Source organism: Aotus nancymaae, unplaced genomic scaffold, assembly GCF_030222135.1.
Source record: "Aotus nancymaae isolate 86718 unplaced genomic scaffold, 86718_ANA_hifiasm-v0.15.2.pri h1tg000099l, whole genome shotgun sequence".
NCBI classification, from domain to species: Eukaryota; Metazoa; Chordata; class Mammalia; order Primates; family Aotidae; genus Aotus; species Aotus nancymaae.
In genome coordinates, this window is record NW_026988514.1 from 6,832,831 (window position 1) to 6,849,649 (window position 16,819).

The following is a 16,819-nucleotide window of genomic DNA, read 5'->3' on the forward strand; positions in this document are numbered from 1 at the left end:
GTGAGTGCCGACATTGTGGGGCTGCCGCTCAGTGCCTGCTGCTACTGGGCTTGCTCTGTGAGCCCTTGACACAAGCCATCTGGTTTGTTCTTCACCGCCATGCCATCAGTTCATTCAGTATTCCGGAAATACCTCTTGCCTGCCTGCCAGGAGCCAGGTACTATTCTAGCAGCTAAGGATGTAACAACACAAAAGGTTGGAATCCTGCCTGCCTGCAGCTTTCATTTTGTGAGACACACAGTGCATCCCAGCATGCCAAGGAAATCAGGTGGCTTCTGGAAAGAGCTAGCTGGGGAGGAAGCCAGGAAGAGGGAAACACTGAGGAGGAGGGGAACAAAAGAGGAGACTTCCATTCCTCCATCGTAAATTGGGTGGTGGTGGTGGCGGCGGGGGCTAGCAGAGCAAAGGTGGGAGGGCGCTGGGTATGCAGGCTTAGCCCCTTGGAGGGTCCACAGTGTGACCCTGTGTGCCTGGAGGTCTCAATTTAACATAAAACCCAGAATTTTTTTAAGCACGAAAAGCCTTGGTCTAAATTATCACCATTGTATGTTAAATCTTTCCTTTAGTAATCATTTTTAGAGTATTGAATTCCATCATGAACATTATCAAACATATCTTTTTGATTTTTCCAAAACTCCTTTTCAGTTTAAATTTATTCACCTTATTACATGCTTCCTCGTGATAAATAAAAAACTGTAGCATTTTTATTATTTAAACTAGGAATATTAACAGTAACCAAATCTAAAAGGTACAATTATAGAAGATAAGGTTTTTAACATTTTTCCAGTACTTCTTGAATTTTGCAAGATTGTTCAAACATTATTATTTTTATTAGCAGAAGTGTTTAAAACTAAAAAAAAAATTTAGTACCAGAATATTATTAATCATTTTTTAAACATCGTCATTTATTTTGCTTTACACAAATGCCATCTTGAAGACTTAATGTAGGTTTAGTGTAGACACCTAATACAAAGTGTGGGAGGTCTTGATGCATTTTAGCCAAGGCACCAACAGAAACACCTTATGTGTGCAGATGATGTCTAAATCTGTCTCAAACTGCATTCTAGTCAAGGCACAGCATGTCAGATCCTGACTGGGCCTTCTCTCTTCCTTCACAAAAGCACCTTTAATATCCCAGCCTACATTCTGGACTCCTGAGTCACTGAGGAATGAGCTTCAAGTTTCTCTTAGAATCTGTGCAAACAACTACAAGGAATTCAAGTATCTGGTCTTAAGATGCCCCACCCACCCCACCATGGCCGGTGGTCACAAACTGGTTGAGCCGCTATGTCTAGAGGATGCCTTTTCACCCGCGTCCTCTAGTTTTGCTGCCCCTTCCACACACCTTCTCCTCTACAACCTCCTCTCCTGAGTCCCATCAGGCCTTCAGGACCCTGCTTGGCACCCCCTCGCCCAGGGAGCCTTCCCGGTTTCTGGGTGGCTTTCTAGTGCTTTGTCCTTCTTTCACAGGACTTAATCACTGCCTGGTGTTGCCCTTAGGATTTCATCTTCTCTTCCACACCAGAGGTAAGCTCCTGGGTGAGGGCACCACAGTGCCTTCACCTTTGAGCTCGGTGTGGACTGACTCACATGCAGGCACATGTGAGCACTCTGACAGCACAATTCCTCTCCAGAAGTTAGCATTTCCCCAAACGATGACCAAGGAGATGGCTTCTGTCTCCCTGTCTCCCAGAGACAGGAGGTTGACCCGGAGCTCTGAGTGAGGCACTTAGTCCAGCCTGCTGGGTGCGGTGGGGAACTAGGTGCCCTGAGGGTGATAGGGTGCAAGGGATGCCAGGTGCATGGGAGTAATCGAGTGTGGTGAAGGTGATTGGGTGCAGTGGGCGTGGCCAGGTGCAGTGAGGGTGATCAGGTGGGTGAGGTGATCGAGTGCTGTGGCGATGAGGGTCATCAGGTGCAGTGGGAGGGACCGGGTGCCCTGGGGGTGATTGGGTGTCCTGGTGGCGGCCGTGGCCCCGCTGCACTTGCCAGTCCTCCCAACTCTGCCGATCGCGCGTCACCAGCGCCGCCTGAGTGCAGGGTAGGGTGGCAGGAGCCCCCCTTTCCCCTCTGCAGCCCCTGGAAGCCTGGGCTGCGAAGGCCAGGGAGGGTCTCCGCGGAGCGGGGTGGGCAGGACCCAGCTGTTCTCTGGGGCTCTGTGGCTGAGTCCCCGGGATGAAACAGAGCCCTATGTGCCTCCTAATGCTACAGACCTCTTTCCACTGTGATGCTTCAAGACCTCCCCCCATTGCCCTGTGTGCCTCTGGGCTCGTAATTCAGGTGTGTGGTGTTTCCACAGAGGTGGGCAGTTGTCATCACTACCTGTGTTCAGAACATTTTCACCATCCCCCAAAGAACCCAATACCCATGAGGAGTCACTCCGCATTCCCCTTTCTCCTCTGCCCGGCAACCACCAGTCTACCTTCCCTCTCTACCACAGTGCTCTGTCTGGACAGTTCATGTAAATGGAGTCACATAGTAGGTGGCATTTTGTGACTGGTGGCTAGGGCCTCCCTTGCAGACAGCAATGCTACAATAAAGGACACAGACACGGGGGAGGTGGGGAATCCTATTTTTATAACAAAGTCAAACAGATCTGTGCATTCATTCCCCCAGACACACAAGTAGAATAAAACGAGTGCTGCGGTTTCTGCAAGATGAACTATTCCTCCTCCTAGTTCCACACGTCGCGTTTGCAATGCTTGACAGCCTGGTAGGAGAGAGAAAGCTGGGTTTAGTCCTCAGAGGACAAACTCCATTCCTGGGCCATCAGTGTATCAGATATCACCCAAAAAACAGGACCTGTTCTCTTGTCCTAGGTCAGCCGGATGGCACCACATGCTCAAGACTCAGAGCCATTCTCAGGCCGGGCTCAGTTAGAGAGCACTTGACTTCTACAGATCCAGGGTTACAGCCAGACCTAGAAACCTGCTGGCCAGCCTGAATGGGCAGAGACTAACAAAATGTCAGGAAGCCACCAGGGCAGTGCCAGGGAATCAAGACGCTTCAGCCTCTCCTGTGATGGGGGAGGTACTGAGATCACAAGTGGAGAGTCCCCTAGCCAGAGGATTCCATTTGGCTCAATTCAGTACTCTAAGGTTTAAAAAGGAAAACTAAACCATGTAATATTCAAAATTCCTGGAAATGACAAAATTTGAAAAACAAAGAAAAATGCTAACAAGGGTCCTCCGTGCCACCTACCGTGTGCATCATCATCTGAATGGCAATTTCGGAATACTGGCTGATACAGTTCTTGCACTGAGGAGAGAGAAACAGATTGCTAAACAAATCACCGCTGCCCGAGCGGCGGCAGCCGCCGAGGAATAAGCATGGCGGCGGGCTCGGATCTGCTGGACGAGGTCTTCTTCAACAGCGGGGTGGACGAGAAAGTGAGCACGCGCCGCCCTCCGCGAAGCTGAGGCCGCTGCCCCCCGCCCCCGCAGCCCCGCCAAGCCCACCGGCCCCGGCGCCGCGCAAACTTTGAATGGGAGCGCTGCTCTGCTGAACTTGCACCACGCCGCCGCACCTGCTGTCAGCTTGGTCAACAACGGGCCCGCGGCGCTGCTGCCGCTGCCCAAGCCCGTCGTCCCCGGCACTGTCATCCAGACGTCCCCCTTCGTGGGCGCCGGCGCGCCCGCCGCGCCCTCCCCCCTGCCGCCCCCGTTGCCCGCCACCCTGGCCCGGCCACCCCGCCGGACCCCCGACCGCCACGCCCGCCGCGCCGCCCCCCGCCACCGCTGCCCAGAATGGGGGCAGCACCGGAGCGGCCCCAGCCCCCGCCCCGACCGCTAGGGACCCCGCGGGGGTCATCGGACAGCCTGGGCCCGGCGCGGTGGTCGCCGCCGCGGCGCCCGCGCCAGGTGTCAGGACCGAGTCGCCCAAGACGGTGGTGCAGGCGGCCTCCCCGCCGGCGCAGACCCTGGCTGCCAGCGGCCTGGCCAGCACGGCGGCTAGCGTGGTCATCGGGCCAACTATGCAAGGGGCTCTGCCCAGCCCCGCCGCCGCCCCGCCACCTGCCCCCGGGACCCGCACCAGGCTGCCCAAAGGCGCGGCCGGCACGGTGACCCAAGAGTCTGCCCCGGACGCCTACGGCCACCACCAGCGGGATCCGGGCCACTCTGACGCCCACCGTGCTGGCCCCTCGCCTGCCGCAGCCGCCTCAGAACCCGACCAACATCCAGAACTTTCAGCTGCCCCCAGGAATGGTTCTCGTCCGAAGTGAGAATGGGCAGTTGTTAATGATCCCTCAGCAGGCCCATGCCCAGCCTCACACCACCATGGCGCCCCGCCCTGCCACCCCCACAAGTGCCCCTCCTGTCCAGATCTCCAACGTACAGGCACCTGGGACACCTATCATTGCCCGGCAGGTGACCCCACCTACCATAATTAAGCAAGTGTCTCAGGCCCAGACCACGGTGCAGCCCAGTGCAACCCTACAGCGCTCGCCCGGCGTCCAGCGTCAGCTTGTTGTGGGTGGCGCTGCCCAGACGGCTTCAATCGGGACGGCGACGGCTGTTCAGACAGGGACTCCTCAGCGCACAGTTCCAGGGGCGACTACCACTTCCTCAGCTGCCACAGAAACCATGGAAAACGTGAAGAAATGTAAAAATTTTCTATCTACGTTAATAAAACTGGCTTCGTCTGGCAAGCAGTCTACAGAGACAGCAGCTAATGTGAAAGAGCTCGTGCAGAATTTACTGGATGGAAAAATCGAAGCAGAAGATTTCACAAGCAGGTTGTACCGAAAACTTAATTCTTCACCTCAACCTTACCTTGTGCCTTTCCTGAAGAGGAGACAGCTGACCCCCGACTCCGCGGCCTTCATCCAGCAGAGCCAGCAGCAGCCGCCGCCCGCCTCGCAGGCCACCACTGCGCTCACGGCTGTTGTGCTGAGCGGCTCGGTCCGGCGCACGGCCGGGAAGACTGCGGCCACTGTGACCAGTGCCCTCCAGCCCCCTGTGCTCAGCCTCACGCAGCCCACGCAGGTCGGCGTCAGCAAGCAGGGGCAACCCACGCCGCTGGTGATCCAGCAGCCTACGAAGCCAGGAGCCCTGATCCGGCCCCCGCAGGTGACGTTGATGCAGACACCCATGGTCGCGCTGCGGCAGCCTCACAACCGGATCATGCTCACTACGCCTCAGCAGATTCTGCTGAACCCGCTGCAGCCAGTTCCTGTGGTGAAACCCTACGTGTTACCTGGAGCCAAAGCCCTTTGTGCTGTCTCGGTACAAGCAACTGCTGCACAGAAAAATAAACTCAAGGAGCCTGGGGGAGGTTCATTTCGGAACGATGATGACATTAATAATGTTGCATCGATGGCGGGAGTAAACCTGTCAGAAGAAAGTGCGAGAATATTAGCCACCAACTCTGAACTGGTGGGCACGCTGACACGGTCCTGTAAAGACGAAACCTTCCTCCTCTCAGCGCCTTTGCAGAGAAGAATATTAGAAATAGGTAAAAAACACGGTATAACGGAATTACATCCAGATGTAGTAAGTTTTGTATCACATGCCACACAACAAAGGCTACAGAATCTTGTAGAGATTTGTAACGGCTCAGCAGAAGAACTTCTTTTACAATTTAGGAAATTCCTGTCTTTCCATTTTTTCATGTACATTTTGCACAGTTACTTGTTCATATGTAAATATTTTACTTTCAAAAATGAAGTTTTTAATTGCTATTGTTTTATATAGGATTGAAAGAAAATTAACTCCTTTATTAAAAACAAATTTATCTGTTAAAAAAAAAAAAAAATCACTGCAACAATGCACCAAAAACCAACCAGCCAAAAAAACCCCCAGCATTTCCAGCAGTGGCAATGGGTGACTATCAAGCAAGTTTCTAAATAGAATTTGATAAATGTCTGCTCGGGGCCAGTTTTATTAAGATGAAAATGACAGTTTGATTATTCTATCATTTATAGAAAATGTGTGCAAAAGATGTTTTGAAAATGTATCTTAAGGGACCTTAAAGAGTCCATCCTCCTGTCTCCGTGATCTCTAAACCCCACTTGCCCCAGGATCATACAGCAACTATTCAGTGGCAATTTGGAGAGAAGGCAGCTGGGGGATACACCGCTTAGGAACTGGAGATTGTCTTTCAAAACCATTTACACCAGCTCAGATGGCACTGTAAAGCTTAAATTCAGTAGAGTCAAGTTATAAGGATTTTTTACTGCCTATTTTCAGACTATCTGATACAGCCTCTCAGAGAGGGTTCAATTGGGAAGCCTATTTAAATGGTGTTATGCAAAGACACTTAAAATGAGGTTACAGGATTCCTAGGCTTTCAAAATCAATGAATGTTAACCTGACTGACATTCCTAATGGAGAATAAGTCAGAGAGAAACCCTCAGCTGGGCGTGGTGGCTCAGTCCTGTAATCCCAGCTACTTGTGAGGCTGTGGAGGTGACTGCTTGAACCCAGAATGTAAAGGCTCCAGTGAGCTATGACCGTGCCACTGCACTCCAGCCTGGGCGACAGAGCTAAACACTGTCTCAAGAAAAAAAGAGAGAGAAAGCCTCATCTCCTAGAGCCAGCCACTCCCATTCAAAAAGCGTCTCTAGATCCCAAAGGACAGAGTGATTACAACCAGCTTCCCACCTGCCAGTCTAGCAGGTTTCTTCAGTTGTCAGTTACTAAAAATAGCATTTTGGTTTTATACATCCACCAGAGTGTGATTAATAATGTTGGAATAGGGACCCAGAATGAAACCATCTACCTAAGGGGCCAACAAAATGAGTTTCTGAGCCCAGAGGACTAAGGGAGGCTTCCAGGGGAACCATGGTCAGCAACCATGCTTGCTGCAGGAGCTCAGCTGGAATTCTGAGTGTCACATAAGGCTGGGCACAGTGGCTCACACCTGTAATCCCAGCACTTTGGGAAGCCAAGGTGGGCAAATCACTTGAGGTCAGGAGTTGGAGACCAGCCTGGGAGCACAGTGAAACCCCATCTCTACTAAAAATACAAACATTTGCTGAGCGTAGTGGCATGCACCTATAATCCTAGCTACTCAGGAGGCTGAGGCAGGAGAATCACTTGAACCCGGGAGGCGGAGGCTGCAGTGAGCTGAGATCATGCCACTGCACTCCAGCCTGGGTGACAAAGCAAGACTCTGTCCCAAACAAATAAAAAAGGGGAGTAAAAAGTGTTTCTACAGTGTTCCTAATACACAGTGTACCTCACAAGAAAGAAAATCTTCCCAGAAATGGTCTCCTACTTTTTGTTCCCAGTTTTGTTACATATCCAGATTCCATTGACCAAAATAGATTCAAGTCTCCACTACCTATTCAAGCTGCTTTCTGGGAAAAAAGACAAGTGTGCTGTCTGAACGCCCTACTCCAGCCTCCAGAACCCAACCCCTAGGCCCAAGGCATCCTCAATGCATAAGGACACAAGACTCACCATGTCGGCCATGCCAGGGCCCAGGCAGTCACGCTGCTCCTTGACATGCTCCGCCATGGCCTAGACAAAGGTGGAGTTGGTCTGTACAGCAGTCTGGCTGTCAGTCACCATCTGAATGCAGTCCTGGCAAACGTCCCCATCAACCTACAGGAGAGGCAGTTAGGTCAGCAACTTAAGAGGACTCAAATTCCTGGGAAAACGTCCTTATATACTCAGGGCTGCAGCATTAGAGGGCACTTACTGACCAGTTCCTAAGGTGCTTTACAGGCTCTCAAATTACTGATTACTTAAAATCAGCTGAGTGTTCATTATAGTAACAGTACGGTATAAAAAGGGGGTTTAGTATAAAAAGGTTGGCCAGGCACAGTGGCTCACACCTGTAATCCCAACACTTTGGGAGGCTGAGGCAGGCAGATTGCTTGAACCCAGGAGTTTGAGACCAGGCTGGACAACATGGCAAAACAAAAGTACAAAAATTAGCCAGGTGTGGTGGCGTGCGTCTGTACTCCCAGCTACTTAGGAGGTTAAGGTGGGAGGATCACTTGAGCCTCAGAGGTGGGGGCTGCATGATCACACCACTGCACTCCAGCTTGGGTGACAGAAGGAGACTCTGTCTCAAAAACAAAAGAAGTACAATTTTTTAAAAGGGGGTTCATCTTTGCATATTTTAAATATCCCATTATTTAGAAACTTCATGGTACAACCATTTAAAGACTGGCTCACGTAACTGCAGAGTCAAGCACAAGGATAAGCCCCAGTTTAAGAACCACAGGTGCACTGTCTGCCCTTTTTGTTTCTCATCTCTCCAGTGCAACCAAAAATGGGGCCCTCAGCGGCCAGCCCATTGTCTTACCTTTGGCTGGGGCTTGCTGTGGGGCCCATCCTGAGGGCAGAGGAGGAGAGGGATGTTGGCCATGAAGGGGGCCACCAGTTCACTCATGTCCGCTCTGGGATCGTATTGGACTCCAGCTGCTTCTGGTGATTCAGCTCTGTCAGGTGCTTCTGGAGAGACTCGCAGAGGCTGAGAGCAGAGCACACCTCTCCGGGACAGCTCTGGTGGGAAGGAAAGAAGCCCTACTGAAAATCCTCTCCCCAGGGGGAAACAAGACAGGCCACCTGGTGCCTCTGAACTAGTCCCTCTCTTTAAATCCCTTAAAAGAAACAAACCTGCTGTCTAAATGCAAACTGCTCACATATCCAAAAATGTCAAAATTACCCAATCCAAGTGCCTCACCACACAGCAGCCCCTAAGCTTCCTCAATTATCCTGTTGGGCAATGATACAGTTTGGCTATGTCCGCACCCAAATCTCATCTTGAATTGTAGCTCCCATAATCCCCACTTGTCGTAGGAGAGACCCAGTGGGAGGTAATTGAATCAAATTTAAAAAAAATTGAATTTTTTTAAATTGAAATGAAATTTATTAATATTGTGTTTATTTTAATCCACATGAAACTGCCCATATTTTGATCCTTTTTAATCCACTAAAAAGGCAACTTCACATGATGCAACCTAATATCAGTAGAGTTTAGATTACTGAAACATGTCTTTCCAGCATGACTTCACTGTTCATCAACTAAATTCTACCATGCTTTTAGAACAGACGAAAAACCAAAACAATTTATATAAACCTCATCTGTGATTATAATAGTTCATGGGGAGAGGTGGGTGTGAGAGTTATAAGTTTAGTAAAGATCTAAGTTAAGGACAAACTCTGAGAACCAATAATGTTGAATATATCTGTGATCGTAAACCAAGGAATAAGAGGCAGAAGCTAAAGTATGGGACAAACAATTTCACTAAAGATACTTATCCTAACTCAAAAGTAACTACACTTTCCCTTTTCTCCTAATCACAGTGTAAACACATACAGATATAAAGCGAAATGGCCATTACTGACTTAGAAATCCCTGTTAATCTAAATTATAAAGAATTAAATCACATTTGGTGCAGATAGATCTTGTAGGACAGTTGAAAATGGGCAATGTTATTTAATGCACATATGATAACCCTATATTAATAGAATAACTACTCTATCAAACTATTCCTTAACATGGCTAATATTTTTCTATATTTATATGTGCAGTTTGCATTCATGAACTCCTTTAACATAACATATATATATATATATATTTTTTTTTAACTAACACTTAGGATGGTAACTGGCAAATATTAGGCAGTCAAATGTCTGCTTAATTAATCAATGAGTACAAGTCATTATTTTTATTCTTGACATCCAATATTTAATTTTTAAAAATTTGAGTGAGATACTAGGACACAGTGTTAAATATGGTAGCCATATGGACAGCTTTAAAGCAAAAACTTAAAAGGAAATCTCTATTAAACTACAAAAAGGAAAATGGCTTTATAATATCTGTACAAATAAATACAGAAAGGCTACATATTCAAACAGGTAAGTCCTTTTCTAAGAAAATGAAAAAGTAAAAAGCCCTAATGTTTCAATGTAATTTGGCAGGGATATTTAGAAATTTTCAGCAATCACTGCACACTGCTGTTAAGACTCTGATTCTGAAAGTTGAAAACCACCAATATTTTAAAAACATTTTTACTAGTCAAAACACACCAAACAATATAAGACTTTTAATGTGACAATGGATTGCCTAATTCACATATTAAATTGCTCTATGCAGGGAGATTTCACAATCCAGGATCCATAGCCATGTTGTTGTAAGTAGGATTTCAGCTTAGATTTAGCTTCTTGATAGGAGGAAGACATACGCTTAGCTGCATGATATGTACCAACTTCAAGTAATTCTTTTTTAGCTTCTTTGGCAAGGAGGTTAAATCGACTTAACATTGCAGCCTTGCAAAGCCGACTTGCCATTGACATACCACTTTTAAATGGGGAACTTTCAGTGATCTTCCCACTCAGGCCATCCACAATCTCCAAAGAAACATCTCCTTGTGCCCAATTCAGACTCAGAAATTTATATTCCAGGTTCATTTGAAGTGGATATGCAGAGGGTACTAAACTAATGTGAAGTCTGTTGACTAAGTAAAACACAGGAAGTTTTGAAATGAGTGCATCATCAACATGTTGCTTTATAGCGATTTCTAAGCCTCTGGTATCATTGCAATTCCCATCACCAACGAGTATACTGCTGATGTAAACTGGCTGTATAAAATGACTCAGCAATGCTCCCTGTACACCAAGCACTTCCCATCTTGTCAATTTGTCACTTGAGGACATACTGCTTATTCTATTAACACCATCTTTAGGAAAGTAAACAGTCAGATAAAGTTGCCTTCAACAGCCACGTGGAGACACAGCTCTTCATTGGCTTCAAATGCAGATATAGAATGTGGATTAAGACGTAACTGTGACTTAATCTGGGCTGATCCTTTATGCAACTGGTTCATGTAAAGACAAATGTTGATATTCTGTTTAAGAGTGAGTAGATTAGAAGTTGCTCTGTACAGAATATTGATTTTTCCATCATAGCAGGATTTTTGCTGTAGAAGAGTAGAAGTTGTCTGTAAAAGTACCTAACAAGAGACCTTTTGCTGTAACGACAGCATGAGTATCATGCAATACTCTTCCATTTGGCTTAATGCCCTGGCTGTAATTGTATTCACCTGTGCCTATAGCTACACCCTCATGCTGTTCAGCTCTTTCAATTATAAAAGCAGCCAATGAATTGCTGTATTTCAGGCATTCTGAATGATTAGAAATTAGTTGATTAAATGTTTCCTTAACGATCTGTGAGATCTTTGCATACTGAATATATCTCCCTTCATAATGTACTTTTGAAATATACGCCTGTTCAGGTAAAACAGTAGGTTCTGCAGGGAAAGGAGGAGGACCTGATGTTTCTAAAACTTGTGGTTCAGGTTCATCCAATTGCGGAAGCTCATCAAGAGCTAATTTTGCTGCATTGGATCTAGACTCCTTTTTATTTTGTCCCAGTCCAGTCTTGTACTGAATACCATCCACTACAGCACAAAAGGCAAAATACGGTCCCATAACATTACCTGTTGTCACAGTTTCCTTAAGGTCAAGCTGAACTCGCTGCATTTGTGCAAACTGGTGCAAAGCTGACACAGGATTTATCTCTCCACGTTTGTATTTCATTATAAATTCCTTAGGTATCTTTTTGGGAGGAAGGATAGGATTTGAAACAGATGAAAGACTCTTGGAAAGCAACGTTTCTGGAAAATTACCTGTCACTTGTGTAACCTCGGATGCCATCTTGGACAGGCTGTAACTTTCTGAGAAAAATCCTGTGGGTGTAGTTACCGTCTGTGTCGCTGGTTCAACTGGCAAGTCCTTTTTCAGCATCTGGGCAAAACTGGGGGCCTGTGAACTCTGAAACCAATTGTTGTTGCTAGCCAAATAGCAACAACAACAACAACAACAACAAAAAAAAAACTTTTAAAGAAAAGTTTTTTTAAAAGAAAAAAACTGCCATCTCCAGTAACAAGACCCCCCACAACAGCTCCATCAACCACATCGAGACGGTGCTGCAGCAGCTGGATGAGGTGCAGTCGCAGATGGAGGAGCTCTTCCAGGAGCGCAAGATCAAGCTGGAGCTCTTCCCGTAGCTGCGCATCTTTGAGAGGGACGCCATCGACAATATCTCAGACCTCGAGTCTTGGAATGATGAACTTTCTCAGCAAATGAATGACTTCAACACAGAAGATCTCACGATCACAGAGCAGCGCCTCCAGCACAATGCAGACAAAGCCTTGACCATGAACAACTTGACTTTTGACGTCATCCACCAAGGGCAAGATCTTTTGCAGTACGTCAGTGGGGTCCAGGCCTCTGGCGTAGAGCTGCTTTGCGACAGAGATGTAGATATGGCAACTCGCGTCCAGGACCTGCTGGAGTTTCTTCATGAAAAACAGCAGGTATTGGATTTAGCCGCAGATCAGCATCGGAAACACCTGGAGCAGTGCGTGCAGCTGCGCCACCTGCAGGCAGAAGTGAAGCAGGTGCTGGGTTGGATCCGCAACGGAGAGTCCATGTTAAATGCCGGAGTTATCACAGCCAGCTCATTACAAGAGGTTGAGCAGCTCCAACGAGGGCACTAGCAGTTCCAGCATGCCATCGAGAAGACACATCAGAGCGCGCTGCAAGTGCAGCAGAAGGCAGAAGCCATGCTACAGGCCAATCACTACGACATGGACATGATCCGGAACTGCGCCGAGAAGGTGACGTCAAACTGGCAGCAGCTCATCCTCAAGATGGAAGATCGCCTCAAGCTCGTCAATGCCTCTGTCGCTTTCTGCAAAACCTCGGAGCAGGTCTGCAGCGTCCTTGAGAGCCTGGAACAGGATTACAAGAGGGAAGAAGACTGGTGTGGCGGGGCGGATAAACTGGGTCCCAACTCCGAGACGGACCATGTGACGCCCATGATCAGCAAGCACCTGGAGCAGAAGGAGGCATTCCTGAAGGCTTGCACCCTTGCTCAGAGGAATGCAGATGTCTTCCTGAAATACCTGCACAGGAACAGTGTGAACATGCCAGGAATGGTGACGCACATCAAAGCTCCTGAGCAGCAAGTAAAAAATGTCTTGAATGAGCTCTTCCAACAGGAGAACAGGGTATTGCATTATTGGACCATGAGGAAGAGATGACTGGACCAGTCTCAGCAGTATGAGGTCTTTGAGAGGAGTGCCAGGCAGGCTTTGGAATGGATCCATGACAATGGTGAGTTCTGCCTTTCCACGCACGCCTCCACAGGCTCCAGTATACAAGCACACCCAGGAGCTCCTGAAAGAGCACGAGGAGTTCCAGATAACTGCAAAGCAAACCAAAGAGAGAGTGAAGCTATTGATACAGCTGGTTGATGGCTTTTGTGAAAAAGAGCATGCCCATGCGGCAGAGAAAAAAAAAAAAAAGTGTTACTGCTGTGGATAAGAGGTACAGAGATTTCTCTCTGTGGATGGAGAAGCACAGGACCTCTTTGGAGAAAGCCCTGGGGATTTCTTCAGACTCCAACAAATCGAGTAAAAGTCTCCAGCTAGATATCATTCCAGCCAGTATCCCTGGCTCAGACGTGAAGCTTCAAGATGCTGCTCATGAACTTAATAAAGAGAAGCAGAAATCTGCCCACAGGAAAGAGTTCATAGTGGCTGAGCTCATTCAAACTGAAAAGGCTTATGTAAGAGACCCCCGGGAATGTATGGATACCTACCTGTGGGAAATAACCAGTGGCATGGAAGAGATCCCACCTGGCATTGTCAACAAAGAACTCATCATCTTCAGAAACACGCAGGAAATCTATGAATTACATAATAACATATTCCTAAAGGAGGTGGAAAAATATGAACAGTTGCCAGAGGATGTTGGACATTGTTTTGTTACTTGGGCAGACAAGTTTCAGATGTATGTCACATATTGCAAAAATAAGCCTGATTCTACTCAGCTGATTTTGGAACATACAAGGTCCTATTTTGATGAGATACAGCAACGACATGGATTAGCCAGTTCCATTTCTTCCTACCTTATTAAACTGGTTGAGCAAATAACAAAGTATCAGCTCCTTTTAAAAGAGCTGCTGATGTGCTGTGAGGAAGGAAAGGGGGAGATTAAAGATGGCCTGGAGGTGATGCTCAGTGTGCCGAAGCGAGCCAATGATGCCATGCATCTCAGCATGCTGGAAGGGTTTGATGAAAACATTGAGTCTCAGGGAGAACTCGTCCTACTGGAATCCTTCCAAGTGTGGGATCGAAAAACCTTAATTCGAAAGGGTCGAGAACGGCATCTCTTCCTTTTTGAAATGTCCTTAGTATTTAGTAAAGAAGTGAAAGATTCCATTGGGAGAAGCAAGTACCTTTACAAAAGCAAATTGTTTACCTCAGAGTTGGGTGTCACAGAACACGTTGAAGGAGACCCTTGCAAATTTGCACAGTGGGTGGGAGAACGCCAACTTCAGATAATAAAATCGTCCAGTATAGGGAACAAACAGGACTTCCAGTACAGGGAACAAACAGGACTGGATAAAGCACATCCGTGAAGTCATCCAGGAGTGGACGATCCACCTGAAGGGAACCCTGAAGGAGCCCATCCACATCCCCAAGACTGCCCCCGCCACAAGACAGAAGGGAAGGAGGGATGGAGAAGATCTGGACAGCCAAGGAGTTGGCTTCAGCCAGCCTGATACGATATCCATTGCCTCGCAGATGTCTCAGAACACGCTGGACAGCGATAAGCTTTCTGGTGGCTGTGAGCTGACAGTGGTGATCCACAACTGCACCACTTGCAACAGTAACGAGCTGACCATCTGTCACGGCCAGACCATGGAAGTTCTGGAGAAGCCGCATGACAAGCCTGACTGGTGTCTGGTGCAGACCACGGACCGCTCCCCAGCGGCAGAAGGCCTGGTCCCCTGCGGCTCACTGTGCATCGCCCACTCCAGAAGTAGCATGGAAATGGAGGGCATCTTCAATCACAAAGGTAGGACTCAGTAGGGTGTGGGCAGCAGACACCTGCTGGAAGTGACCCTGGAGTGCTGCCTCTGTGCCTCTGCTGCCCGTTAATGTGTGTGATCTGCCTTGTCAGCTGTGCCTTCAGCACATGGTCACTGACTCTCGGGGCATTTCCAGTCCATCAGCACCTGAAGAGGAAATGAGGATTTCACCTAGGACTCAGAAATCATGAGTGATCTCCTCACTTCCAGGGTGGTGTAGTGAGATATGACACATATTATGTAGTGAGATATGTAGTGAGAAGAACACTAATTTTGGAACATTCCAGTTTCTTCCTTCCTTTGCCATCTGTGCCTTCTTCCTTGTGTCATGACACCTCCTGGAGACCATCCCCAGGCTCCAGAGGGTTAGTCATTCCCTGGAGCTAATGAAGCTGCAAGAGGATACAGCTACTGATCAGCTCCCTGATAAATTATAGGCCAAGCCATGTTCCGGATTTCTCGGGGTCTAAATGTGAGCTTACTGTCACCTCCTTAAGAAACGGGAAGAATTAGGCTGTTGTTTCTCCAGAAATCTGAAGAGAAAGACAGAGGATTTTCAGATTTTGGCCAAAAGTGTCCACTTCCATTTCTGGCGAAGCTGCCCGTGTGTTTTGAACAGCGGTGGGCTTCCCCTCAAGGAGCCTTTGCATGTAAAGATCGGGGCCGTGCTGGCTTTTAGCCCACTGCCAGAATATTTCTAAAGTTACATCAATATAAGTCTTTGAATTTGAGTTGAAAATAAAGTACAACTTTTCCTGAAAAAAAAAAAAAAAGTGGGGGGAGTGGGTTTTCCCATGCTGTTTAGTAAGTCTCATGAGATCTGATGGTTTTATAAAGGGCAGTTCCCCTGCACACACTCTCTTGCCTGCTGCCATGTAAGATGTGGCAGGTGCTTGTGTTCCCAGCTACTCAAGAGGCTGAGGTGGAAGAATTGCTTGAACCCAGGAGGCAGACGTTGCAGTGAGCCAAGATTGTGCCATTGCACTCTAGCCTGGGAGACACAGTGAGACTCTGTCTCAAAAAATGATAAAATCAAAAATAAAGGAATAGAAGCTTCTGGTTGGAGGAGGAAAGTCAGCAATTCTAAGCCACTTCCCTGCAAAATGAGCTAACACAATGGGTTTCAACACCTTGCATATGCTGATGCCTCCCAAGTGTTTACCTGGACTTTTGTACCCATGCCCACCCCTCAGATATCTCAAACTTACCCCTCATTCTATCCTGCCTGACCAGCTCCATTTTAGCAAATAACTCCACCTTCATCTTCACGGAAACCCAGGAGACATTTGGAGCTCTTTCTCTCCTATACATCCCTCTCGTGAGCAAGTCCAGTCCATTTAATCCTCCAAAAGGGAATCTGCATCTGCCACTTCCACTGTCCACATCACATCTCACTCACAAGGCAATGGCCTCCTGAGGGTCCTGAAGGCTTCCCCGCTTGCAGCTCCCCATCATCGGGACCTAGACCGAGACCAAGCCCACTGAAACCCCCTTACAATCATGGCACTCCAAGGACCTCACCTGCAATCCTTGAAGATGGCCTAGAAGGCCTTGCCACATAACCCCTGCCTTCCTCATCACAACCTTAGTCCTGTCTTGGGACAGTCCTGCCCCGCTGCCCCTCTTCAGTTACTTAAAACACCTCTTCTTTGTCAAGGCCTTCCCAAATTCCACAAAGCTAGCTCCGTGTTCTTTGCTGAAAACCCAGTTGGTGGCACAGGGTCTGTGTATAATAAATACTTAATGAATGAAAGATGAGCATCTTTGTAGCTGAACACCCAAGTACATTCCCTGGATTATTCCTTAATTATAAGTTCACAGAAATAAACTCACAGAAGTCAAGTTTTGTGCTTGCTCACAGGGGTCAGTTAAAGATAGGACGTGATCGATCCAACTCACAGCTCTGAAGGTTACGTGGGTTTACATTCCTGCGGCAGTCCGACCAGTCCCCAGCAGCTGCACCCTCACTAACCCCAGGGCA

The 16,819-nt window shown here is 47.8% G+C and overlaps 2 protein-coding genes and 1 pseudogene across 2 annotated transcripts; 2 read left to right on the forward strand and 1 right to left on the reverse strand.

Moving 5' to 3' along the window:
• The first annotated feature begins 3,329 nt into the window (after positions 1-3,329).
• LOC105707569 (transcription initiation factor TFIID subunit 4-like) lies at positions 3,330-5,703 on the forward strand. Its single transcript, XM_064370078.1, is given in 4 exon segments — positions 3,330-3,389; positions 3,454-3,677; positions 3,679-4,069; positions 4,071-5,703. Coding segments are annotated over 4 exon segments (2,298 nt in total). The 3' UTR covers positions 5,694-5,703.
• Positions 5,704-10,027: 4,324 nt separating this feature from the next.
• LOC105707574 (adenosine deaminase domain-containing protein 1-like) lies at positions 10,028-11,806 on the reverse strand. Its single transcript, XM_064370053.1, is given in 4 exon segments — positions 10,028-10,666; positions 10,669-10,833; positions 10,836-10,925; positions 10,928-11,806. Coding segments are annotated over 4 exon segments (1,668 nt in total). The 5' UTR covers positions 11,703-11,806; the 3' UTR covers position 10,028.
• A 108-nt stretch (positions 11,807-11,914) lies between these two features.
• Positions 11,915-14,839, forward strand: LOC105707573 (triple functional domain protein-like; annotated as a pseudogene).
• The last annotated feature ends 1,980 nt before the right edge of the window (positions 14,840-16,819 follow it).